This window comes from Ammospiza caudacuta, chromosome 33, assembly GCF_027887145.1.
Source record: "Ammospiza caudacuta isolate bAmmCau1 chromosome 33, bAmmCau1.pri, whole genome shotgun sequence".
NCBI lineage: Eukaryota > Metazoa > Chordata > Aves > Passeriformes > Passerellidae > Ammospiza > Ammospiza caudacuta.
In genome coordinates, this window is record NC_080625.1 from 3,593,095 (window position 1) to 3,620,300 (window position 27,206).

Consider the following 27,206-nt stretch of genomic DNA (forward strand, 5'->3'; position numbering starts at 1 on the left):
ACAATTCTCCACAGGGGCATCTGCATCTCACTTTTGGGGCATCTGCAAGATCCAAACATCCCCTCCCCTGCAACAAACCTTCCCCCAGAGATCCCCCGATGGATTTGGGGTGAGCTCCCCCTCCCCACTCACCTGTGAGATCTGGGGGGTTGATGCTGCCAGGGCCAGGGGAGCTTCAGACTCAATGGGAAAGCGGGAAAACCATGGGGTTCTGCTGCGGCTCCTCCTCTTCCTGTTCCTGCTCTTCCTGTTCCCATCCTCCGCCTCCTCTCTTCCTCCTCTTCCTATTGCTCCTCCTCCCTGCCCACTCCAAGTCTTCCTTTCACACCCTTCTCTCTCCCATGGCTGCAGGATTTGGGTGGAGGGAACCAGGGAACTTCCCATGAGCCCCCCAGGGATGGGCAGGGGGCTTGAGAATCCACCCAGTGCAGATCCATTCCCCCCCAGAGCCCCAGGGAATCACTCCAGGGATCAAGTGATGGGGACACAATGGGATCCCCACCGAACCACCCTTTTTCAATCCCATCCCCTCTCCCTTAGTTCCCCCAACCCAAGGACCCTTCTCAACTCAATCTTGGGATCCCATCCCTCTCACACTCTGAATCTTCTTTTCCCCTGCACTCCTACCCCTTTCCCATCGTGCCTTCAGCTCCACCTCTTGTCCCTGTGTTTGGTTTTGGGGGATACAGGCCCCTCCTGCTCAGTCTGGGGGGGTCAGATCACCCCTTTCCCTCAATTCATGCAGCTCCTGGATGCTTTTTCCTGGGAGCAATCCCTGAGTTTTGGGACTTTTGGGGTGTCGTTTAAGAGTGCAACATCTCTGTCTGGCTTTCCCCTTCCTGTTGTGGCCCCTCAGCTGCCCCTGACACCCTGGGGGTGCTGGGATTTCCCTCCTGGGCACAAGGACGTTCATCCCCTTCCAGGAGCCCAATGCCTGGCTGGGGCTTCAGGTTAGGGGGTCCTTGAGCAGCTGCCCCAGAACCTCCCCCTGGGTCACCCAGCAGAGCGAGACCCACTTGGCCTGGGGTCCCCAAAGGCCTCAGCAAGCCCCAGGTCCCTCCCAGGAACGCTCAACTCCCTCAAACCCTGCATCCCCCACATGCCCTACAAGTTTCCCCCATGGCACTGGCCATGGCCATGTCCCCACATGTCGCTGGCCATGTCCCACCATGTCCTCACCCATGGCTGTCTCCCCACCATGTTTCCATCCCTGTCATTGTTCCCCACATCTCCATCCATGCCCGTGTCCACCCATGTCCCCATGAATGGCTATGGCCCCCTCCATGTCCATGTGTCCCTATGTCAGTCTCCATGTCTGTGTCCCACCATATCTGTGTTCTACCATGACCACACCCATGTCTTAGTTCAATGTCTACTTTTACCTCAAGATTAGATATTTTAAAGGCATGAAGAGAAATTAAAAGAAAATCAAGACCATAACAAAAGGATTTCAGTGTCCATGCTGGCTGAGGATCCACGTGCTTGGGCAGAAGGCAAGAACCTTTTCTAGTGGAGTTTCTATCCCACTGTCTCTAAAATCTTGGTCTTTTCCCCAGTTTTTCACCATTTGGCTACGGAAGACACCCTTGGGGAATAGGAAATCAAAATCGTGGAATCCCTGAAGTTGGGAAAGACCTTGTGCCGGTTCAGGACAAATTTGGGAGAGAACCCCCAAAGGGGTTCTTCTAGACAGCAGATTGAATTGGCCCCTCCCCCAACTGGTTCAGGAAAAATAAAAGACCTCCTTGAAGAAAAGTGGAAAAACCTGTTTATTACACAATAAAACCTAAACAGTATTAAACAATAAAACCCCTTGCTGCTCTAAAAGAGAAACAAATTCACGAAGTCCCCTCCGTGGGCTGCAGCTTGGCTCACTCAGTCTCTTATCAATCCCTCTGGTGCTGGAAATGCAATGGCCCAGGCCCAGCCTGGTGGGCCACAGGTGTGAGCTGCCGGTGCTCCCCTGGGTGTTCAGGCCAGAGCAGGTTTAAACAGGTCCAAAGAAAAGGGAAAAAACCCCACAGTCCAGGGAACTTCTTTGCCTCAGCTAGCTAAAACTAACTAAAAGCAAAGGAGAGCTCTGTCTCGCCGTTTGTCCAACCGCAGACAACACAGCACAGGAGCAGGAATGTGGAGGAGTGAGTGCCGAGTCTGAAAACAAACTCCGTGCTTCTTCTCTTCCCCCTTTCACTCTCAGGACAAGTTCTAAAGATACAAAACTTATTATTCAGCATAAACAGAACAGACTGGGGAAACAAGAATCATATAGTCCAGTCCACCCTGAACATACCTTCAACACCATTCAGTACTAGCTGATGTTACCAGAAGATAGGATTGAATGCAAAAGATTTTATGTGGTTGACAGTCAAAATCTGCTGTCCCCAAGGAATTCCCATTGTTGGTCTGTGTTCCAATGGATGTTCCTGCTGCTACATTTATCTAGCTGCCCACAGGGAACCAGAAAGATGTGAAGCCTCCAAGCCAGGTGTCTTTCCAACACAGATCAGCAGGACCATGGATCACCAGGGCTCTGCCCAACAACGGTCACTGGGGATCATCCAACATGGATCCTCTCATGGTGGATGGAGCTGGAGCAGCACACAAAGCTCTTTCCACACTTGGGGCACTCGCAGGGCTTCCCTCAGTGACGCCTCCGTTGGTGTTCTGTCAAGTGAGAGCTCTGTGAGAATCTCATCCCACACTCCCAACACTCGTAGGGTCTCTCCCCGGTGTGGATGCGCCGGTGGATGGTGAGTTTGCAGTTTTGCTTGAAGCCCTTCCCGCAGTCGGGGCAGCGGAACGGCCTCTCCTCCGTGTGAATCCGCTCATGTTTGAGGAGATCGCAGCTCCTGTGAAACCTCTTCCCACACTCAGGACACTCGTAGGGCCTCTCCCCGGTGTGGGTGCGCTGGTGTTTTCTGAGGTCAGAGTTCCACCCATAACTCTTCCCACATTCCAAGCAGGTGTAGGGCCGTTCCCCCGTGTGGATCACCTGGTGCCGAATCAGGGCTGAGCTTCCTCTGAAGCTCTTCCCACATTCCCCACACTCAAAGGGCTTCTCCCCAGTGTGGATCATGTGGTGCTGCACCAGGTAGCCCTTCTGCCTGAAGCTCATCCCACATTCCGCACACTCATAGGGCTTTTCCCCAGTGTGGATCACCTGGTGTCGTATCAGTTGGCCCCTCTGCCTGAAGCTCTTCCCACATTCTCCACACTCAAAGGGCTTCTCCCCAGTGTGGATCCTCTGGTGTTGGATCAGGACAGAGTTGTGGCTGAAACTCCTCCCACACTCCTCACACTCAAAGGGCCTCTCCCCAGTGTGGATCACCTGGTGCTGCCTCAGGGTGGAGCTCCAGCTGAAACACTTCCCACATTCCAAGCATCTGTGTGGCTTCTCCCTGACATGAGGCTTCTTCTCCAGCTCTGAGCTCTGGCTGGATCGCAGGATGCATTCCTGGCTCACAGGGCCGCTTTCCTCCCCAGAGCTCCCTGGGCAGGGTTTGCTGCCCCTCTTCATGAGGTACATTTGGGGCTTTTCCTCCTCCTCCATCAGGCCACGCCCTGGGAATGAAAAATCCTGGTTTGGGGAAAAATCAAGAGGAGAGCAGCTTGAACTGGAAAAACCTCCATGTCCAATTTCATCTAGGAAAGTCATTGGGCATCTTGTGTCTGAAACAACCTCCAAAACACCATGATTCAGCACAAAAATCCTCAAAACATCAAGGTGCAGATTAAAAAATTCCCAAATGTCAACATTCAGCAAAAACCTCCTCCAAAATACAGATATTCAGCCCTCACAAAAAAACAAAAGCACCAACATTTGCCCAATAAAGCTCAGAAACATCAAGATTCAGCCCCCATGAAAATCATGGATTTGCCCTACCCCAGTCACCTGATGCATCTGGGGACACAAAGCTCCTGGGGCTGGAGGGGAGGCTGCAGATATAGGGAGGAGTAGAACCTTGTGGTGCCACCTCTTTCTGCTCCTCCTTCTCCTCTGTCCCTGCTCTTCCTCACACTCCTCTTCCTCCAACAACTCCTCCTTCTCCTGCACAATCCCACCTTTTCTTCCCACGTGCAGCATTTGACCAGTTCGTTCCTCAACCCTGTTTCTCCTTCCCTTCTCCTTCTGCCCCAGGCCCAGCACCCACAGCCAGCTCCCTCTTGCCCCCAAACCCACAGCATCCCACGGCAGGGGCAGGGATGGAGCTGGGGCAGGCCGGGCTGGGGCAGCGCTGGGCTCTCGGCCGCTCCCGCCCGCACTCGGTCCCCACTGCAGCCGCTCCCGCCAGGACAGCGCGGGGGGGCCCAGCCTTGGCGCTGCCCCACTCCCACCTCCCCAAATTCCCCTCAAGGGGGGCGCAGATGGGCAATGCTGGGAGCTGCAGGTCTGCCCGGCAACTTCTGAGTCATCAGCGCCATGTGCTCTGATTGGCTGAGCACTGCCTGAGGGTGGAGCTGCAGCAAGGCGGGACACCCTGCTCCAGGGGGGGATGTCCAACAAATGGGGGACCCCCATGAAAGGAAGAAGAGGAAAGTGTCTTTACAAACGGATGCTGTGAATCTGCTCAGAGATAGAGCCAGGAACTTGTAAATAAGGAAGCGACAGGAGAAGCCATTAGTTTCAGAAAATGTTATTAATTGATGACACAGACTGCTGCTCAGCCAAGGTCCTGCTAAATTCATGAACTTGGAGAACAAAAACTTCACAGAGCCATGATAACCGTTTGCTACATAAAAGTAGGGAGCATATCAAGGGGATATGTAGTAGGTGGATTGGGAAGTCTGTTCCTTTCAAGTACTCCACCCAATGGGGAAAAGAAGAGGGAGATGCAGCTGAGAAAATTAGGATGATCAGGAGGCTGTGTCCTCCAACAATTGGAGAGTCTCCATAGGAAATGTCCCATGGCCTCTGCCTTTCTTTAGGAATTAAATTACTTATACAGGACTAGTCTGTCTGCTTTGTGGACAGAAACCTCTGGTGATGTCAATTTTTCCACACACCTTGGGACGCATCTGGAATTCCTTCCACCATATGTAGTGGCAGGCAGTGAGTGCAGCTGAAGGTGCCTCACCCAGTTTGGGTGATCGGCTCCCTTGGGGGGCAACACCTCGCGGGTACCCGAGAGTGACCAGGAGACAGACGAGTGACACATCAGGGGGGGCTCTGAAGAGTCAGCAGGGAGAGAGCACTGAAAATCTCATCTGTGAGTGCACTGGGATCTTTGGGGAGTGAACATGGCAGGGCACCCACGGAGGGTAGAAAAGAGAAAGCCGGGAAGGGGTCCTGTGTCAAAGGGATGATGATCCCAAACTATCTCTGAAGGGTCCCTTCCAAGAAGGTTGAGGAAGATTGCACATTTCCCCAGAGGTAATTAAGGACATGGACACCCAGGGAGGCAATAAGGGAAGTGGAGAAGGGATTTAGACAACAGGGGATGGATGGATGGATGGTGTTGGTGTACTGGTAAGAGACTGGGTGAAGGGGAGTGTGCAGCAATACGGTTAAGGCAAGAAGCAGCAAGAGGAATCTATGTGGTAAGAAAAAGAAAAGAGGAGGAAGAGAAAAATACTGAGGATTGGGATGTTTTTCAGCAGGGTCTTATCCTCAACCTTTGTCAGCTGATCATTTCTATCCCCGGTTTCCAGGACAGGAAATCAAGGAGGTCAGGGTTTCAGGGGGTTTCTCTGTGAGGGGCAGCGGCAGCACCGGGCGCAGAGCTGCGGCACCGGGAGCACGGGCTGGGGGCCTGTGGGGAGCTGCGGGGCCGGGCCGGGGCTGTGGGGCAGCCGGGGCTCAGCGCCGGGCGCTGCCTGACCCCACCAGCCCCGGGCAGGGCCGGCAGCGGCCCCCGGCCCCCAGGAGGCTGCGGGACGCCCCGGCCGCTGCCCGGCCCCGTGGAGCTGCCGGCCCTGCCCGCCGGGGGCGCCTTCGGACACTGCGGCAGGACAGGGAGCGGCTCTGGGCTACGGGCTGGGGAGGGCACCCTGAGCACAGGGAGGAGGAGCAAGGAACATCTGGGAAAGGCGGATTATTAGGGAAGGATCAAGATATTCTTTGAGTCGCTGGAAAACAAATGATTCTGCAGAAAGCTCAGCAGCTGTCAGAGGATGAGCACCCACAGGCACTGAGGGGGGCTGCAGGAGGGGCACAAGAAGGCCCTGCAGCACTTGGGCACAAAGGCACAGCAGGTGAATGCAAGAAGGGAGCAGCAAAAGGCCAAGCTGAAGGCAAAGGCCAGGGCACAGCTCCTACAGCCCCTGAGGGATCAACCCCAGGGCCCAAGGGGGCCCCAGCACCCAGGGCACGGCTCGGCCACAAGCACCTGGCAGAGGCATTGCCCTCCTCGGCAGGGGAGAGCCCACCCAAACAGCCCCTGGCAAGGAACCAGGGCTCCAGCTGCAGGGCACAAGGACACTGCAAGCACAGACAGCAGCACCCTCAGGACCAGCAAGTCCACCCCTTGATGGACATGGATTGGCAGGGCTGTCACAGCTCCCATCACATCAGGGACCCTCCACACTGGAGCCCTTGAGAACATTCAGGGTGGGTCTGCATTGAGAGGAGGCATTTCCTGATGGACACAGGAGCCTCTCAATCCACTCTGGATCTTAAACCTAATGGGCAAAACGGTAAAGGCATGGTTTAATTATTAAGGGAATAAGTGGGAAAGATGAGCAGGTATGATTTAATCAACCACTATTAGGAGATGTAGGGGATACATCTCCTAATGTTTGAAATAAATGCATTTTTCTTTCTTCCTACTCTGATTGCAATTTACTGGGAAGGAATTGGTGGCTGGATTTTGATATTGTAAAAGGTCATACAGAGGCTTATGCTGTTGTACTTTCTGTCAAATGTCTGGCAAGGCCTACGCTGAAGTGAACCCAAAAATGTGGGAAGTCCCAGGGATAGAGGGAAAATTAGGTATGGAGCCTCACCAAATTACTTTGAAGCAACAAGGACAAGAGGTTGCTTGTATTGATTTAAAATCAATACCCTATTCCAAGAGAGGGAAGGAAGGGCTTACCGCTTATCACTCACTCCCTGTTAAAGGCAGGGTTTTGGAGCCAGGGATCTCTCCCTAGAATACTCCAGTCAACAAACTGGATGGATGGACATGAGGAGGAATCACAGAACTTTCAAGTGTTAAAAAGCAGATTAACTGAGGCTCCTGCCTATTGGAATAAGAATCCCAATATTACCAGGTAGATTGTGCCTGGGCCAGTCTGACCCTTGCTGCTGGGCCAAAGGCACCAACTGTGGGGTATCACCTCAGAGACACCTTTAGCTTGCTGGAGGTTGCAGCTAGGCAGTGAAGAAGCCCAGGCTTGTTAGGAACTCCGTTTACCTCAGGGGAGGACGCTTCAGGCGATGGTGAAGAGAAAGGAGATGGATTCTGCCGGAGGGTTATATCCAGAGCTTTATTCCACGGTCACAGAGGTCTGAATCTTGGCAACAAGTCCAACAGAATGCCGACCGCATGGCTGGGTTCAGCTTTTAAGCTCAGGGACAGGGGAAGGAGCGGCACAGGTGAGCCACCAACCAGGTGGGAGTGGCAGGGTCTCAAGGGAGGAGGGACACCTAGACAGGCCAATGACCCCCAGGCCTGAGGGGCATCCTTTGAAAGTGACAAACCACACCCCGCCTTGCTGGAATGTTAAAACTGATTGACAGCCCAGCAGGGGGCGAGAGGGGAAGGGGAAGAGGGGTATTGGCACACCTGGGGAAGGGACCCAGAAGTTTAAGACAGGTTATTATGACACACCGCAACACCTGCCCTGGCCCTCCTAGACAGGGAGAAAGAATTTGAATTACAGGTGGATTTTAAACAGGGCCATGCCAAAGGAATTCTTGTGTTAAAATGTTTAACCCAGTGGCCAGAGTGGCCTCAATGTCTGCAGAATTGTGCAGCCACAGCTTTCATGGGAAATGAAGCCTGAAAACTGATGACAACAGGAGGATGTCCTATAGTTCAAGTCTGGCACCAAGGTAAAGCTTTGACAACCAAAAGAGCCTCTAAATGGATGAGCAGGGCTCGGTTATTACAGTATGAAACTTGTTCAATGGCACAGGAGGATTTAGAACTGAGGACAGGGCAAGGGTTTAACCCAGCCTCCTGTGTGAACAGCCTGGAGAGGGGCTGGCAAGGAACCCAGGACTGCACTCAAGGGACAGAGCTCCAGACCCAGGCTGGGACAGATTGATGATGGGACATTCCCTGGCCTGAGGGAGAAAATGTGTTTGTGGATGGCTCTGCAAGGGCAGCAGAAGGGAAAAGAGCTACAAGACAGGCTGTTATTAAGGAAGGGCAATCAGACACAGCGCAGGTCACCGCCCCATGCTCAGCTCAACCCACGGAGCTGTGGGTGCTTGTGAGAGCCTGGCACTGAAATGCCCTGAGCAGGAAGGCTTCAATATCTTCTGCTGACACCATGGCACCTAACAGGGGGGCAAAGGTAATTCTCACTGCTTCAGCATTCATTGCACCACTTATCAGGAATTTCTAAAAGAACAATTAATAGAGAAGGTATTGTGGAAGCAATAGACTCAGAAAGAAGAAGTCATTTTACTGGAAAGATCCTTCAGGGGGTTATGGCAGCTTTAGGAATACAATGGGACCTCCATATCCCCTGGCACCCCCAGAGTTCAGGTCAGGTAGAAAGAACAAATGGGGAAAGAGAGAAAGAGAGAAAGAGAGAAAGAAAGAGAGAGAGAAAGAGAGAGAGAAAGAAAGAGAGAAAGAAAGAAAGAAAGAGAGAAAGAAAGAGAAAAGAAAGAAAGAAAGAAAGAAAGAAAGAAAGAAAGAAAGAAAGAAAGAAAGAAAGAAAGAAAGAAAGAAAGAAAGAAAGAAAGAAAGAAAGAAAGAAAGAAAGAAAGAAAGAAAGAAAGAAAGAAAGAAAGAAAGAAAGAAAGAAAGAAAGAAAGAAAGAAAGAAAGAAAGAAAGAAAGAAACCTTTGGAAGCTGGTGATACAAACCAAGACGCCATGGGTACGGCTTTTGCCATTGGCTCTGGCAAGAAGAAGAGACAGACTCAGGGCAGATATTCAATTATCGCCCTTGGAACTGATGTCTGGAATTCCTTACCCTGGTAATTCTCCACCTAGAGCAGGGTGGAGACGAGGGATGTGCATTTAAGGCAGTCTGTGGCCAGAATCCTGTCTCTTGTGAAATCTCTCCCACAGGAAGCTGGGCTGGCACACAGCCTGCCCTGGCACTTTGCTGCTGCCAACACCCAGCCAGGACATCGGCTCCTGCCTAAGGAGTGCAAAGCAGCACCACTGGTGGCCAAGGGGCCCATGCCAAGTGTCCCTGAGGCCAGAAACAGCCGCCAGCACAGCTCAACACGGGGGGACCCCTCAGCCTGGCCTCAAGGGCTCTGGAGCCCCGGAGATTTGCACTTCCCGCCCGCAGCAGGAGGATGGGAGGCCGCCCCTGAGCCTGCCCTGAAGGCAACGCAGCAGCAGCCAGGGCTCCACAGCGGGCCAAGCCCCTGCGCCTGCCCACAGATCCTCGCCGGGAATCCTCTGCAATCCTGGCCACCCTCCTCTGCCAGCTCCAGCCACTGGGGCCAAGCCTTGCTGCCACTGCTGCAGCTTCAGCGCTGGCTGGGCCTGCACTGCCACAGCTGCTGGGGAACACCACGGCACAATTCCACTCTGGGGCTCACTGACACCCACACTCTGGGCTGCCTGCCATTGCACTGCTGCAAAATGTACCGAGTTTGGGTTCTTTTAAATATACTTTCTCTACTCAGGTTTGGTTTGTCTTTACCTTGAGGAAAGGAATTTTAAAGGTTTTATTTAAGGGGTGTTACACCATTCAATGGAGAAGAGCTCAACATCCGAACAGACTGGGAATAGCCCAAGACACCCACAGAGATAACGACCCGCAACAAAACATCAACATTGCCCAGCAGCAAACAGCAACCAACAGCTACCCCAGACACTGCCCCCGGCAGAGCTGGAGACACCTGGGCTGGAAAAGGCTGAGAAGGAAATCCAGGAGTGTGGACCTATTTACATCAGAGGGGAAGAAATCTGGGTCTAACAGGAAACCAAACACTAAAAACTTACACAACTTGGAAGCAATGAACATTAAACCAGTGGATTTCTGTGGGTTTTGGATGGCATAAAGTTTAGGAAAAATCTAGTAAAACTCACATGTCATTCAACAATTTTCTTTCCACACCCGGGCTGTGTGTGAGTGAAATGATTTCTGTTGCACATCCTGGCCAGAATCAAGTAATGCCTTGACTTTTTAACACTGGAAATGTTGGAGAATTTTAGCTCTTCCCACCATTTTGGTGACGAGATTACAACAATAGATGTTTTTTTCTTAATAATCCTTCTTTTGGTCAGTAAGGTTTGGGTCAGGAGTGTCAGAATCAATTTCTATTCTTAGGAGAAGTAGAGGCTTTTTGGGTATGTGTCTGCGTGTCTCTTATGATGGCACAATTTTGGTCTGGGTTTCTCCATGCTCACCTTTAGGATGCATTTGGAAAAACTAGAAGAGGTTTAAATGTGACGCTTTACCTCATAAACAGTTAACAGAATACTATTTTAAAAAAGGAAAAAAAAGACATCAAAAAAAAGGCAAAGGAAGGTGGGTGGGAAAGGAAAAGGGGAGTCACCAGGTTACTGCCCTGGAAGAGAAGCTTTGGTTCTAGTCAGCCTGAGAGGAGCTTTAGAAATGCAAATGAACACTGCTGGGCAAAGTGTGGACAATGCACCTGGGTCTCTTGCCCGGGGCAGGAATTGGGCTGATTCCCTCTGCCCCTCACCCCAAGCTCTGCCTGCTGGCACTGATGGAATTTGCACAGCTCAAGGCAGAGCCCAGGGGGAGGATATCTGACCCTGCAACAGAAACGGGTGAAGCTGCAAAGGGAAACAGCAAAAGGGGAATGTTGTGAAAACTTCACTTTAAAAAGTGGGGGGGGAATCATCCCTCTGCCAAATCCAACGTGTGTTGTCACTGTCTATGTTATATAGGGTGGATTACAGCATGGTGGCTGTTGCTACCACAAGCTCAGGAAAGCAGTTGGGAACCCAGTATTTGATGTTTAAATTACAGAAAATTGGCCAATTGATGCAGCCCTGGCTCCTGAGGCAGTGCAAATAATGGGAAAAACATCAACGCCCACCAGAACAAATCCCACAACACCATGGACCAGCCCCTGCAAACCCGAACCAATTCATATCAGGAGCCACAGAACCCATTTCCCATTCCAATGACATCATTAGATTACAAGCTGTCCTCGCAATAACCAAGCAGACAGCTCCAGCTCCTGACATTCCTGCTGACCAATCCACTGAAATGAGGAACACAACATTTCACCATGGGATGGGATCAGATCATCTGTTAGCAGAAGGACGAGGAGTTAATGAAAAATTAAATGACTCAAACTGCTGTTGGCAAATAGATGACAAAGGAAAAGCGGTGAAATAGAAAACAAAGGAAACAAAAAAGCAGCTCTTGTTCCAACTAAAACGTGAAAAGAATGGCAATGGGACACGGTTTTCTGGCTCCATGACAGACCATGGGTTAAACAAATGCTGCTTCTCCTCTGATGTGCTACAGCAACTCTCATCTTTTTGCCATGCTCCACACCTTGAGAGTGCAGCTCATTCAGCAGGTGAGCAAGGGGATGCAGGTGGCAGCCAGGCCTCCTGATCCAGAAACGGCAACAGAAGGACAGGGAATGAGGGCACTGCGAATAATCCCAAAACCAAAGACACAGTAAGGCAAAAAAAAAAAAAAAAAAAAAAAATTATCACTGAGTGAATCTGCCTGGAGATAGGGCCAGGGACGTGTAGATAAGGAAGGGAGAAACCATCAGTTTCAAAACCTGTTACTAATTAACATGGGCTGCTGCTCAGACAAACTCCCGCTGAATTCCTGAACTTCCAGAAGAACAAAGACTGAACAGAGCCGTGAATATCGGCTGTTATACAAAAGTGGGGGCGCACATTAACGAGGACATGCAGTTGGTGGATCAGCAGGTCTGAACCTTCCAAGCACCTCAGCCAGTGGGCAAAGGGAGAGGGAGATGAGGCCGGGAAAATGAGGAGAAAAAGGAGGCTGCGAACTACAACAATGGCACAGAGCGCACAGCAAATGCCCCGCGGCCTCTCCCTCTGCTCAGCAATAAAGTCACTTTTACAGGACTCCTCTGTCTCCTCTGGGTATAGAAACCTCCGGCCACGGGAATTTCCCCGCACAGCCGCGGACACGGGGCAGCCCCCTCTGTCCCAGCCACAGCAACCGGGCCGAGCCAGCGCTGCTCCGCCAGCGGCTCCTGCCGAGGCAGCGGCCGCAAGGAGACCGCGGGCAGCCGCTCCCGCAGCGCCCTCACGCCAGCGGCAACACGGGCCGGACACGGCACAACGAACCCGCCCGAGTCCCCTGCCGCCCCCGAGGCCCGCAGCCAGCCCCGAGCCCCCGCACAACCCAGCGCGGCTCCCACCTGCGCTGCGGCCGCCTGCGAGCTCCCCCGCCGCCTCACCGCGCTCCGGCCGCTGCCGCCGCTCACGGGGCCGCTCCGACAATGGCGCCGCTGCCCAGCCACGACCGCCCTCAGCCCGCCACCGGGGCCCTGCTCCGCCCCGCTCCCACCAATCAGCGCGCCACAACCACGACTGACGGCACCATCGCCCAATCCCAGCCAGGGGCGGGCTCTGCACACGGCACAGCCCCGCCCCGCGCTCTCAGGGCCCCCCGGGCTGCGTGAGGGCAGAGCCGGAGCTGAGGAACAGCCCTGGAACGGGCCCGGGCCCGAGGGGATTGAGCTGAAAACACAAACAAACTTCTCCGCACCTTCCGCCACGGCTTTCCCGGCACTGCGACTCCGGTGGCTCCTGCTCAGCGGGACGCCCTGGAGCCTCACTTCTCCTACCCCTAATTAGGAGCATCAGTGCATCGCTTTGATTTCCCCCAAAAACGGGAAAACCGTCCCAAACCCCTGTGGATGAGTGGGGAAGAGATTTGTGACAGAAAACTCCAAAAACTCAGAGCAGGATAATGAGAAGTAAGTGAAGACCCTTAAACCCAGCTTTCCCCCACGCCTCCCTCCTCCCAGCTGCACCTCCTACCCTGGCCGTGCCGCAGACAGAGAATGGGGCCGGGCTCAGTTCATGGCCCGGGGCTTCTCCCTCTGCTCAGGGACAGGAGTCGTTCCCCTGCTGCACCCTGGGTTCTCTCCCACCGGAGACTTCTCCAGGAACTTCTCCAAGCTGAGTCCATCCCATGGGGCACAGCCCCCTCCAAGTGCTGCAGCGTGGGCCACTGTGCCCCGGGGTCAGTCCTGCCAGGACAGGCTGCTCCAGCGGGGCCCTCTGGCCGCGGGGTCACAGCCTCCTCTCAGGCATCGCCGTGCTCAGCGTGGCTGCTCCGGGGGCTGCAGGGGGATCTATGCATCCCCATGGATCTGCAGGGGGATCTCTGCAGCCCCATGGATCTGCAGGGGGATCTCTGCAGCCCCATGGATCTGCAGGGGGATCTCTGCAGCCCCATGGATCTGCAGGGGGATCTCTGCAGCCCCACGGATCTCTGCATCCGACACCGCCGTCCTTGGAGGTGCCAGGAATAGGTTGAGCTCTGCCTGAAGCTCTTCTCACATTCCCCACACCCTTCCCAGCACAGGAAGGGTTTTTCCTCCTCACAGCTCCCCAGGCTGACAAGGAGAGGAAGAGACATGGAGAAGGGAAAAGGAAAAGGCAGAAGGAGAGGAAGGAACAAGAGCGAACAAGGGAGGAAGGAGATGAGAAATGAACGTGGATGTAGGACAGAATGAGGAGAAGAAGGAGGGCGGACAAGAAGCAGATGGGATTTGCCTCCATGCCAGAGGGAAGGGGAAGGAGATCTCCCCAGTCCATCCCTGGCAGGATGGCGTTGGCAGTGAGGCTATCCTGCAGCGATGCTGGGCTGGGAGATGGAGCAGCAGAGAGGGGAAAGGGGCAGTGATTCCTCCTGCCCTGCCTGGCTGTCCCAGCCTGGAGCGTCCTGGCGCTGCCGAGGCCCTTGGAGCGTCCGGCACTCCGGAGCCCGAAGCTCACGGCTGCTTTATAAAGCTGACAAAGTCGGCAGGATGGGTCTGGGTATGATCTGCAGCAAACTGGGTTTATTGGTACAGGAACAGGGCACAGAGCTGAACAGGGCCCAGGGACAAAGACAGGGTGCAAGCTGAGGGCACAGGGGGTTTTTATATGGGGTAGTGAGGGTGGAGCTGAGGGCCAGGGTCCAATGGATATGGGGGAAAATGGGGCAAAGGAGGAGTTAAGGGTCGGGTCAGCTAATAGGGAAACAGGGTTAGAGGAATGCAGTAAACTAGGGCCAATGGAGGGACAGAGAGAGGAGAACATTCTAGGGACTAACCAGAGATGGGTAACAGGGGTTGAACTAGGGTAATTAGGCCAATGGGGTAACATAACTTTACATAAATCAGCATGTGCCTGCAAAGATCTGTGGGAGAAGCAAGCTTCTCCCATAACCTTGAAATCTATTCTTCTTATTGGGGACCAGTCCTCCACGGGTGGGAGATTCAACTCTAATGGTAGGCCCATGGGCCTCCACACCAATGCATTTTCCTTTTCTTTGCAGTCTTTTTCTTCTCCATCCAGACAAACTTTATGATTGACAGATCCTGCCTTGGGAGAACAGCAAGGGGTGAGGACCTTGGGTGTTGTGAGAAAGGAGCCTCACGCTTTAGAATTTTTAGAATTTTAATAAGGGATAACTAGAGACACATGAATAACAGCACTGATGCTTGGCGATGGCCTGAGGCACACCTGTTAACCACAGCAACTCTTCTTATCTCCTTTTCTCCCTACATTGGTCAAATACATATTCATAATCATTATAGTAATTCAAACATTTCTTTTAACTTGTTTACATGTTCCAGGAATTCTTTAGGTTGGTTTGATCCCCAACTCGCCTTTTTAGAGTACATGCAGGAATCGTGGATTGCTGTTTTGAGGGTTGTGTGTCACTCCCTCACAAGGGCCCCTGTTCTGTGGTTTCAGCAGGTGACAGTTATTGACAGTGGAAGGGTCAGTGGCAGGGCTCCTCATCACATCCCTTCCTTAAATGTTATCTGACCATGCAGACGCTTTTTGCTATTTCCACAAGTCCTGTAAATGAACATTAGCTATTTCACAAATATCTCTGAGTTATTATTGTCAGTTAGTTACAAAAATAAAAGCATTAGTTATTATTACAGAACTACAGCTACTTCTGCAAAAATTAACATTATAACGGACAACATCTGGCATCCACTTTAATATTTTGCAAAAGCCAAAACTATAATGTATGTTTTTCACACTGTTCACAAACTAAAATATCATCCATAAATGATGGTCTGAGGATATGAGCTACACAGGGGCCAGGGCGTTGGCCACAAAAACCTGACAAATTATACTGCAGCAAAAGCAGTTAAAAGTGATTACAAACTGTACTGCATCAAAATCGTTGTGATTAAGAATAATTTGCAGAAGTCAATACATAATAGCAAAAGCCAACACTACCTAGTTATTTATAACAATCCCAGGGCAGGTTTTTCCCTTGCATGGAGCACTTGGGCCTTCCCCGGGCCCCTTCTGCCCTCGTGCAGAGCCGGTGGCATTTTCCAGCACACCCAGTTTGTAACCCAGAGCCGGGTGCAGCCGAGAAGGCTCCAAGCGCCTCCTTCCAGGCTGACTCTGCAGGGGCCGAGGCTGCTCTGGGCTCTGCCAGGGCTCTGCTGGGGCTCAGCTCTGGGCCAGGCTGGGCCCGCTCTCCCCTCACATTGCTCCGGGCAGCTGAGGCACAGCGGGACAAGGAAGGGACATGGCAAGGCAGTTGAGGGTTAAGAGAGTTTTTATTTAAAAAACTGCCATAACAAACAGGCTGTCATAAGAACCATAACAAACAGGCTGTCCTAACTACCCTAACCAACTAGCAGTGCTAACTACCATAACCAACTAACAGTGCTAACTACAATAACTACCTAGTTGACCTAACTACTGTAACAAGAAGCTGCCCTCAAGTGCTTCATCTCCTCTGCTGCTCCCTCAGTTGCTTTGCTGCAGTGATCAGAGGTGTCAGGCTGGAGAGAGGCTTGGCTGATGATAAAAATGGGTGCTGCCCAAAGGATAAAAAGGAAAGAAATGAACTGTTACTTTCCAGACTCAAGTTCCTCACAGGCTCTGTTGCAACAGGATAAAGGGAAATGGTTTGAAACTCAGGAGAGGGAAGCAGGCTCAGAATAGATCTAAGGAAGAGCTTTTTAACCAGCAGAGTGGGGAAACAGTGACAGAAGGTTCCCAGAGATGTGGGAGGTGCCTCCTCCCTGGAAACATCCAAGCTCAGGTCAGGCAGGGCTCTGGGTCCCCTGAGCTGCTTGAAGCTGCTCGCTGTGGGGCACCAGGCCCAGGTGAGCTCCAAAGGAGCCTGCCAAGCCACAGCAGGCGAGGATTCTGCTTACTCTGCGTGTGGAACGCAGCCAGACTGGACACTGTCGGAGGGGGCCCCACAAGAAAACCCCTCCCTGGCGCTGCTGCTTCCCCTGCAGCCCCTGGCCCTCACCTGCAGCAGCTCCTGGGCAGCCCAGCGCCGCTCCTCATCTGTCTCCAGGCTGCACTCGAGGAAGTCCCGCAGCAGAGCCGACAGGCGCCGGGGCTCCTGCAGCTGCGGGGTCCCGTTCTGCCGGATCAGAGCGCGAGCCTGCAGGGAAAGCAAACTCAGCGCTCTGCCAGCTCCCTTCACACCCACACGGGCTCACATCCACCCCGGGGCCTCAGCCCCAGCTCCAGGGACACTTTCCTCCCTGCCACAGATGCTGCTCAGAGCTCATTTTGCTATGCCAGCCAAAAAACCCAAACCCTGGGGCTGCCACAGCCACTGCAACATCCAAATGATCTCGCCTTGAGAGCCAGTTTCACTGGCTGACTTTGTTCGTTGGAACCTCCATCAGAAATAGCACGTTTTGCTTCTCCAAATGTGGACATCAGCTTTACAGGCCATTTTCCAGAGTCAGTGTGGTCTGCCTGTGTTATTTCAGAGGATTCTTACATCAAGTGCATCTCTGCAGTGCCACTGACACTCAAGTAGATGCATTCCTGATGCTCCGTCCCAAAAACTGCCAGGCAAGACACAGGAGGTTTGTGTTGCTGAAAGCTCAGGATTGGTGACAAAGAGAAAGTAGCTTGGACTTGGAAAGAAATATGTTAGACTCTAAAGGGGATGTTAAGCAATCATCTTCAGGTTTTAGACAACTTTTCCAGTGAGACGAATCAGGGGGGTGATCATCTTGCAAAACCTCTTTTAGAAACTCCTTCAGAAAACTTGTTGGGATTTGTGGGTAGGATTTGGGGATGGTTTGGTGTTTTCTTGCAACATTAGAGCTACTGCATTCGTTCACATTTTCAGGTCATCCTCACAGCCAGAAGAGCTGCGACAACATAAATCCCAAAGCAGATTTTTGCTGGAGACTGCAGAATAATCATCTGTGTTAAGGATGGAGTCGTCTGGGAATTCCCTTCCCATGTGCAGAAACCTCCAGCTGCTGCTCCCAGTGCAGGGTCCCCCTGTGCTCACAGGCCTCTGCAGCCACTGCAGAATTTGCCTCTTACCATGGCCGCTGATTCCTTGAAGTAAGGAGGTTCTCCTTCCACCATCTCGATGGTCACAATGCCAAAGGCCCAGATGTCCGCCTTGGGGCCATAAGGAGATCGGGTCACAACTTCTGGGGCCATCCAGTGAGCAGTGCCCACCATGGAGCTGCACTGGTCCTGCTCAGGGCTGAGCTGAGCGCAGAGGCCAAAATCAGCTGAGGACAGAAACAAACCCTGTCAAAGGCAGCTGGAATGAGGAAACCAAGCACAAAGAAGGGCCATAGGCAGAGCAAAGGCACTGCTGGCACCCTGCTCCTCTCCTGAGCTCTCTGCAGGGGCAGCCGCTTTCAGCTGGCACCCGGGGCCGGGCAGTGCCCCCAGCAGCCCTTGTGGGGCTCTGGCCCTCCCTGGGAAGCAGCCCCACACCTGCAGCCCGGGAGCGCCGTGCCTGGCCAGGAACACCCACCCAGCCTGACAGAGCCGTCCATGCCCAGGAGGATGTTGGAGCTCTTCAGATCCCTGTGGATCACCCGCTTGGAATGGAGGAAATCCAGGCCCTGCAGACACTGAGAGAGAACAAGAAACATGAGGGCAAAAACCGATGGCCAGAATATATCACACAAGAAAGGACAGTTCAGAATTCTGCCAGCAGCAGCTTTGCTGTGACAGGCCAGGAGTGCAGTGCACACCAGCTCCAGGCAAACAGTTCAAGGCTCAGCTGAGAACAGCAAATCAAATCCAAACCAGACAGAGAGTACCACAACAGCAAGAGAGAGAACAAGAACAGAGTAGAAGTGCAGTGAAGCTGGCAGGCCATTCACTGCAGAGGCTCTTTCTTCTCCAGCTCACAAAAACAACACAGAAACAAAGCCCTGAGCATGGAGCCACTCCTGCTCTCACGCCCTGTTTGGAAGGACCATCGTGTCCCAGCCATGGGAGTGACAAGCAGGATCCCTCACCTCCCGACTGACAGCTGCCATCTCTCCTTCAGCCATGCGTATCTGTCTGACAACGTCCTGCAAAGTTCCTCCATCCATGTATTGCATCACCAGCCAGAGATCTCCATCAACAAGGAAGCTGGAAGAGGAAAGCAATGGCATGGAAATGAAAGTGCAGAGCTCAATTCCCCCCATGGAAAAGCCTGGAGTGGAGTTTTGTTTCCAGGTCACTTTCAATGAGGACAGAATCAGATGGAGAGACATTCCTGCCAGGCTGCACAGCCCTTGGAATCTGCACAGTCTAAAGGAGAAGGAGACACCTGTGAGAAAGGAGAGGCCTTAGATGGCAAGCAGGTGAAAAATGCAGTTTAGCAACAGCCCAGATCAACGTGGAACCACAACCCTTGGCCCCAGCTGGTTCAGCTCCTGAACTCATCAGTTCCACCATTCCCTGCAGAACAAGGCAACACAACTGCCAGAGTTATCCAGGGGAGGAGGCCGTGCAGCACTTGGGACAAAAGCAGTCAGAAAACCTTTCAGAAAGTCCCTTCAGAAACAGGCAAGGCCAGTAAAAAATGGGCAAATGAGGCATTTCTGGAAACAAGAACCTGATCTTCCTGGCATCTGTAGCAATGAAAAAGGGCTGGGAAGAAGAAGCCAAGGGAAATAGTTTCTGCTGTGGTTCATCAGCACTTGTTAGAAGACACAGCAAACGGGGAGGAACTTGAAGGGAAAACCAAAGCAAAGCAACAAAAGCACATGGAGGGACTGAACTGCCAGGCTGTTGTTTTGGGAAGATGTGGCTGTGTCAGGCATTTTCATAACAGGCTACAGACTCCGGATGCCAGGAAAGGTTAACGCAGGGCCTGGGCACAGGATAAGAGCTTAAGCACTCACCTGTCCAGAAATTTGACAATGTTGGGGTTCTTCTTGTCCTTCAGGAGCAGGATCTCATTCACAGCTCGTTCCCTGTTCTGCCCTCTGAGACTCATTTTCTTGATGGCCACCTGAAGGGACATTGCAGCCTTTAACTCCAAAGCAAACACGGAGCGAGACTTTGTGGAGCAACGGAGCCGGGCTGGGCCCAACTGCCTTGGGATGGGACACCAGAGCTCAGCAAGGGCCATTCCCACAGCCCATTGCTCTGCCAGCTGGGGGCTGCTTACAGAACACATGGCCAGAGACATTTGGCCTTGCAAGCTCTGCAGAAATGGTCCCTCAGCTGTCAGCCTCAAAGCTCTAACAACATTCTCTGCACCTACAGTCTTCTCAAATGGCCTCAACACTCTCATTATTATTATTATTATTATTCAAACAGATGTTGCAAGCAGGAGGTAATTCTGGTTCTGTGAAAACAGAGCAAAATAGCCAGAAACCCTTTAGCAATTCTATGGGATTTGGTCATGATTTCAGATCCAACAGCTCTGTTTGGGATTGCACAACAAAGCAAACACACACATCCATTGCTCAGGTGATCCCTGTCACAGGCTGTCACTGACACCAGACCCAAACACAACTGCAGGATTTAGGAGAGAGCTTTGCTTTGACATCCATCTTCTCATTTCTCTCCCTCTCCTTCTGTGAACAGCTGAAGTAGGACTAAAACCCCAAACTGAGCCCAAGCAGGATCTCTCCCTAATTAGGGCTTGAGGTTCCCTTTGAAGATAAAAGGCAGGATGGAAAAACTGCTAAATAATGTTCCTGTCTGAGGCTGGGATGAAGATAAACTGGACCTCAGTCTCCAGCAGCTGATGCATTCACACTTTTAGATATGAAGACCAAGCCAGGGCGTCCTTCACTGACAGACACCGCTGCCCTCCTTCCATTCCTTTGGCACTTGAGAAGGACCAAGTCTGTCCCAGCTGTGCTCTGCAGGCTGACACTGCTCTGCCTTCAGAGCAGCCTGGGCAGGAAAGCTCTGCTGGCCCCCAGAGCTGCAGCCACAGCTCCCAGCAGAGGGGAAAGCCCTGCAGAGCTGCCGGCCGTGCTGGGCGTGTTGGCACTGACCTCTCCTCCAGTGGCCCTGTCGAGTCCTTTGTAAACGGTTCCGAAAGCCCTGGACACAAAGGAGCAGAGAAGAAAGAAGCAGCGCTTTAGGCCCTGGCAGTGAAAGCCAGCTCAGGAAAGAGATCTCTGCTGCCTGCAGCGTTCACAAACACCTGGGTGCATCGACCCTTCCAACAGCAGCACAGCAGCCACCAGCCCTCTGCCATGCAAGGTGTGCAAGAGGAAACTGAGACCCAACACGAAGGAACTGGGCTGGAGCAAATCCCAAATGTTCACCCTGAATTGCTTTAGCTCAAAACCTGAGGTGAGAAATGGGTGTCTAAAGAAGTGGAAAAGAATGCATTTCATCCTTTTCCATTTCCTGCCTAAGACCTGCAGGATCCACAAGGGCCCTGCCATCAGGCAGGTGATGCATTTTACCCCAGAGTGCATCAGCTCTGTGTCTGTTACTGAATGTATGGGGTCTGCTACCTGTGCTAGAATAGAGCACTTATTAGTTCATCTCTGGTTTCTGTTTCTAAACCATTAGGTTGATAATCCTGACCAGTGGATATTTTTTGAAGCAAAATATTTGAAAGAAATATTCTTGAGAACTGTTTTCTGACAGTCACCAGATGGTGAGTTGCTCTTTTAGGCAATCCAGTTCCAGGGACAGAAGATCTTCCAGGTCCTGCTCCTTGCTGCAGGCAGGACACTGCCAGCCTCAGGGGCCTTTGATGGCACCTTCTGACCACAGTTATCAATTCTGATCAGGACTGAGAGACAGCAGGATGGTAGCCCAGTGTCTGAAGGTGCTTTGGGCTCTCCTGACCTCTCACTTGATCCTGCACCAGCACAACCCCCAGCCCTGCCTGTGCAGAAGCAGCTGCCGTGCACTTACCCTTGGCCAATCTGCTCCACCTCCAGGTATTTCTGGCCAGGCTCCGCCTCGCTCACGGTGTTCCCTGAAAGAAAAAACGTGGAAGACGCTCCCTCCCAGAGTGAGAGCCCGCCTTGCAGCAGAGCCAGAACCAGCCCCACTCCCTGGGGCCGTGAGCCCCTTGGTGTCAGCTGGGGAAGGACAATAAATGGCTCTGTGACATTCAGCTGCAGAGCAACCCTGGGTGCAGCTGATGCCCAGACACACACACAGCACCTGCTTGGACACCCAGGAACAGAGCAGACGTACTCAGCTGCATGAGGCACCACTCCCCTCTCCCCTCTGGCTGCAGGGCTGTGCTGCTGTCAGAATGTTCAGCCCAGGATCCCGCAGCGGAGGGAGCTTCATTGTCCTCTTCCCAAGCAGAGGGAGGTTCTCCAGCCTCTTCCCAAAATGCTGCAGCTTCTCCATCCTCTTCCCAAAATGCTGCAGCTTCTCCATCATCTTTCCAAGCCAGGGGATCTTTGCTGTCCACTTCCCATGCTGGGAGATGTTCACTCTCCTCTTCCCAATACAAAGGATGTCCTCCATCCTGTGGGAGGAGGATGGGCGATGGGAGATGTCCTCCATCCTCATCCCACTCCGGGAGATGTCCTCCATCCTCATCCCACACTGCACGTTGTCTGTTGTCCTCGTTCCACTCCGGGATATGTCCTCCATCCTCATTCCACACCAGGAGATGTCCTCCATCCTCATCCCACACTGCGCGTTGTCTGTTGTCCTCGTTCCACTCCGGGAGATGTCCTCCATCCTCATCCCACTCCGGAAGATGTCCTCCATCCTCATCCCACACTGGGAGATGTCCTCCATCCTCATTCCACACCGGGACATGTCCTCCATCCTCATCCCACTCCGGAAGATGTCCTCCATCCTCATTCCACACCGGGACATGTCCTCCATCCTCATCCCACTCCGGAAGATGTCCTCCATCCTCATTCCACACTGGGAGATGTCCTCCATCCTCGTCCCACACTGCGAATTGTCCGTTGTCCTCCTCCCACTCTATGGGAGCTTGGCCATTCTGGTCCCACTCCAGGGCACATCCACCATCCTTGTCCCACACCGGGAGATGCCCCCTGTCCTTGTCCCACCCCGCGGGAGCCTCGCCGTTGCATTCCCACACCGCGGGATGTTCGCCCTCGTCTCCCAGAGCAGCGGGAAGTTCACTGTCATCTCCCGGCACTGAGGGAAGTTCACCATCGTCCCCCAGAGCAGCGGGAAGCTCACTGCTGTCTTCCTCCTCTTTGGCCTCCTCTTTGGAAGCAGAGGGAGCCCCAGGAGGTGCTGGTGCTGCTTTTGTGCCCTGTGGACAGACGGCAGCATGAGGGACGGGAAGTTCTGTCTCAGTTATCACCTTATTTCTCCTCAGCTGCACATCCAGCTGCACTAAGCAGAAAATCGGTTCGGAGATGTTCCAACTAACAATTGGCTAAAGTCGGCATTGCCACTTATTGTTGGGAATTCAATATTCCACCATGGCTAAAGCCAGCAAGCAATTCTCTGCCTGCAAAACCAGACCTGCAGCTCTTCAAAAGCTCTTCAGCAGAAAAGGAGAAAACTGATGGGAATTCCTTTGCTGCTGCTGCTGCTTCAGACACTGACAGGAACTTTCCTTCAGCCTCCCAGGCTGGCACTGGGCTGCCACATGCTGAGCTCACAACTTGCTGCACAATTCCAAACACCAAAGGTTCCTTTCCCACTCACCGAAGGAGGAGCTGCTCGGAATGTAGACATGAGGTGCCCTGAAACGGGAGAGGGAACATGAACCAGATGATGTTAGGAGAAAAACTGCCTGTGGTGGGAAATGCCACAGAGCAAGGCAACCCCGAGAAAGCATTTTGATTTCACAGCATCCCTCCAGGAGCCACAGTCCCTTCCCACAGCAAGCAAGAGAGCAGCACAAAATACTGGGCTGGGTCAGTTCTTGGCTGGAGCAGCAAAGGGAGGGAGTTCCAGGCTCTGCTGGCACAGACTCTCTGCTTGAGGGAACACATCCCCCCAGGGCTCATTGCCGATGCTGTGCACGCCCTGCTGGCTGCAGACACCCCTTTTTCCAGCTGCAGCTGCTGGCAGGAGCTCTTCCAAAGCAATGGTGTCTTCATGGCAATTTGGTTCCAAAGTCAACACAGCTCCAGAGGAAGAACAGAAAGCACACAGCAAGCCCAAAGCCACAGATGCTGCAGGAAAGGAAAACCTCGACTTACGTGCCAAGTGGGTTAAAAAATACCCCGAATAAGCCACAGAGTACAGAGTGCAAACTGCAGCAGCCACGTGCTGGAGCATTTTGGCTGCACTACACACGTCTGCAGCCTGCAGCCCTGCAAGCACAGAAGGACACCCGTCAGGGCTGGGCTGGCTGCTGAGAATGCCTCGGGCAGGAGGATCCTCCGGCAGCGACCCCAGAGCCACTCTGGGCACTGAGGCCTCCGTGTCCCACAGCAACGGGAACACCACGGGGACGTGGCGCTGTTCCTGTGACATCCCAGCAGCAGCTCACGCAGAAACCGCCTGGAAGGTTCTCCTGTGTCACAAAGGAGCACAAAGAACCCTCCCAGGGCACAGCCCATGGCCCAAAGGGTGCAAGAGGAACTCGGAAAATGCAGCAAACAAGGACACCCTATAGCCCAGTCTGAACACTGAGGAGGAACAAGGACGGCACCAAACCAAAGGAAACGTTACCTTTAGTCACTGATACTTCTGACTAAAAGCAGCAAGCCTTGTTCCATCTGGGATCTTTGTTCTGGTTCTAAATGCAAGCAAGGTTCTCCACTCTAAATACACAGAAGGCAGGAACTGGGGAGGAGGTGGGGTTAGGAAGAAGGAGGAGGAGGAGGAGGGAGAGAGGAAAAGGAGGAGCAGGAAAAGGAAGAGGAAGAGCAGGAGCAGGAACAGGAGGAACAGGAGGTTCCAGTGCCCCCTGTGGCCGCAGCTGCTGGACCATCGCCCCCAGCTCGTCCTGCAGGTGAGCGGGGAGGGGGAGCCCGTCTCAAATCTATTGGGGGTCCCTGTGAAGGTTTTTTATTGGGATGTGTTTGGAGCTCACAGATTGTGGAATTGACCCCAACTATCATCTGGTGTCCCTGGGAGGTTTTTTCTCTGTGTGTGTAGGTTTGGATCTTGCCGGAGCCCAAAGCTGAGCCCCTTGGGGGATCTTTGGGGGCCCACGTGGCCATTGCCCAGTATGGGCAGGGGAGGGCATTGGTCCTGGGGACCCCCGGGAGAGCAGAGGAGGGGAACCCCTAGGAGCCTCAGATTGGGGAGAGCAGAGAGGGGAGATCCCAGAGCTGGGGGACCCCAGCAGACTGGAACGGTAGGGCCTGGAGAGGAGGGATCCCTGGGATCCCTGGAATCTCAAAGCAGAGCATCAGGGCAGAAGGCCCCCATGGACCCCCAAAAGCCCCTGGATCATCCCTAAGCTGGACGCTGGAAAAGGGGGAACCCCTGAAACCGTTGGGCTGAATCTTGATATTGTGGAGATTTTCATGGACACAAGACTGCTGAGTTCCAGAGATGGACCTGGCCAGGAGGAGCCGCTACTCCAAGGCACTCCCACCTTGGTTTCCCCCAAACCAGGGTTTGTCATTCTCAAGCTGTGGCTAAATGGAAGAGGTGGAAAAGCCCCAGAGATCCTGCACGTGGAGGGGCTGCAAACCCAGCCCAGGGAGCTGTGGGGAGGAAAGAGCCCTCCTGAGTCAGGAAGGCGGCCGGAGATCCAGCCAGAGCTCAGAGCTGGTGGAGAAGCCTCATGGCAGGGAGGAAAGCTTATGTTTCCTTCTTGCTGATTGGTGGAGACATTGCTGTGATCTTGTTGATGACATCAGTCGGAATCTGACGCCATCCATTTTGCACTTTACTCCAGGAACTGGATCTTTTGGGCAGGTCCCTTGATTTTGCTCTTCTTGATGGTGAAGCTGGCTTCCAGCAGAATCTGGATGATCCTCTCTCCTTTCTCAAACACTTCCATTGCTGTGTTCCCCCACACAATGATGTCATTGATGTATGACAAATGCCCTGGAGCCTCACCCCTTTCTAGTGCAGTCTGGATCAGTCCATGGCAGTTGGTGGGGCTGTGCTTCCACCCCTGGGGCAGTCGGTTCCAGGTGTACTGCATGCCCCTCCAGGTGCAAGCAAACTGAGGCCTACATTCTGCTGCCAGAGGAATGGAGAAAAATGCATTGACAATGCCAATGGTGGCATACCATTTCACTGCCTTGGACTCCAGCTCGTACTGGAGTTCCAGCATGTCTGGCACAGCAGCGCTCAGTGGTGGAGTCACTTCATTCAAGCCACGATAGTCCACAGTCAATCTCCATTCTCTGTGAGACTTGCGCACAGGCCAGATGGGGCTGTTGAAGGGTCAGTGGGTTTTGCTGAGCACCCCTTGGCTCTCCAGCTCATGGATAATTTTGTGGATAGGGATCACGGCATCCCAATTCGTCCAGTACTGCCGGCGGTGCACCGTCAAGGTGGCAATTGGCACTCGTTGCTCTTCCACCCTCAGAAGTCTTACTGCAGATGGATTTGTGATAGTCCAGGCAAAATGTTCAATTGCTTAATGTTCTCTGTCTCTACAGCAGCTATGCCAAAAGCTCACTTGAGTGTTTCTGGGTCTTTGTAAAGCCATTCGGGAGGAAGTCTATGCCCAGAATACACGGGGCCTCTGGGCCGGTCACAATAGGATGTTTCTGCCACTCCTTCCCAGTCATGCTCACCTCAGCTCCCAATGGGGTCAATTGCTGTGATCCCCCTGTCACCCTGGCAATGGAAACAGGTTCTGCCCCCACATATCCCAATGGTATCAGGGTACACTGCACACCAGTATCAACTAAGGCATCATATTTTTGTGGATTTGATTTGCCAGGCCATCAGATCCACACTGTCTAAAAGATCCAGTTTGCCCGTGCCTCTTCCTGGCTAGAGGCAGGGCCCCTCTAGTCCATGTTATTTCTTTCCTGGGCATACATGGTAGAGGTTCCTTCAAGGGGATCAGACAGATCATACTCAGCAGCTCGGTCATGGGAGGCTGACGCTACCTTCACTTTACTGGAGTTCCCTCGATTAGTGTTTCCCTCCTTGAACTGACACACCCGTGCTGCTAGGACCGAAGTGGGTTTTCCATCCCACCTTCCCATGTCTTCCCCATGGTCATGCAGGGAGAACCACAGGTCAGCCCCTGCGGGGTACCCTCTCTGTCTAGCTGGGGAACATTGGGCTCTGACTTTGGGGCCTGTGACTTGCACTGGTGCCATATGGGAACTGTTGCTCCTCACTGTGATGGTGTTCACAGGGGTCCCAGAATGAGGGAAGAGACGAGAATGTTGACTCCATGTTTCAGAAGGTTTGATTTATTATTTTATGATATATATTATGTTAAAACTATACTAAAAGAATAGAAGAAAGGATTTCATCAGAAGGCTAGCTAAGAATAGAAAAAGAATGAGTAACAAAGGCTTGTGACTGACCAAGACAGTCCAGACAGATGGACTGTGATTGGCCATTAATTAGAAACAACAACATGAGACCAATCACAGATCCACCTGGTAATTCCACAGCAGCAGATAATTATCGTTTACATTTTGTTCCTAAGGTCTCTCGGCTTCTCAGGAGGAAAAAATCCTAAGGAAAGGATTTTTCATAAAATATGTCTGTGACACCTTACCTCCTCCCTCATCTCCTCTTTGAGATTTTTAATCACAGCAGAGACATGAGCCAGCAATGGCCCAGCATTGGGCCATTGATCATACTGTCATAA

The 27,206-nt window shown here is 52.8% G+C and overlaps 2 protein-coding genes and 1 pseudogene across 2 annotated transcripts in view; all 3 read right to left on the reverse strand.

Annotated features, from left to right (window-relative positions):
• Positions 1-5,017, reverse strand: part of LOC131570213 (uncharacterized) — a 1,483,036-nt pseudogene extending 1,478,019 nt beyond the window's left edge.
• The window catches only part of LOC131570264 (class I histocompatibility antigen, F10 alpha chain-like), a 190,620-nt gene that overhangs the window by 56,054 nt on the left and 107,360 nt on the right, over positions 1-27,206 (reverse strand).
• LOC131570167 (uncharacterized) lies at positions 15,997-25,697 on the reverse strand. The gene is made up of 11 exons (XM_058822512.1): positions 25,598-25,697; positions 25,309-25,420; positions 21,704-22,872; positions 21,416-21,479; positions 20,536-20,584; positions 19,426-19,535; positions 18,550-18,667; positions 18,057-18,156; positions 17,609-17,805; positions 16,563-16,700; positions 15,997-16,118 (listed from the first exon to the last, which is right to left on the reverse strand). The coding sequence occupies exons 1-11, from the start codon at positions 25,695-25,697 to the stop codon at positions 16,029-16,031; spliced, it is 2,247 nt and encodes a 748-aa protein (XP_058678495.1). The 3' UTR covers positions 15,997-16,028.

What these genes read in the sequence shown, in the direction of transcription:
- LOC131570167 (XM_058822512.1), bottom strand. Translation starts at nt 25,697, where the DNA reads ATGCTGGAACTCCAGTACGAGCTGGAGTCCAAGGCAGTGAAATGGTAT. An exon ending in GTGGAGCAGATTGGCCAAGG is followed by an intron (nt 20,585 to 21,415) that starts GTAAGTGCACGG and finishes CTTTGTGTCCAG; the next exon opens with GGCTTTCGGAACCGTTTACA. An exon ending in TCAAGGAATCAGCGGCCATG is followed by an intron (nt 16,701 to 17,608) that starts GTAAGAGGCAAA and finishes CTTTCCCTGCAG; the next exon opens with GCTCGCGCTCTGATCCGGCA.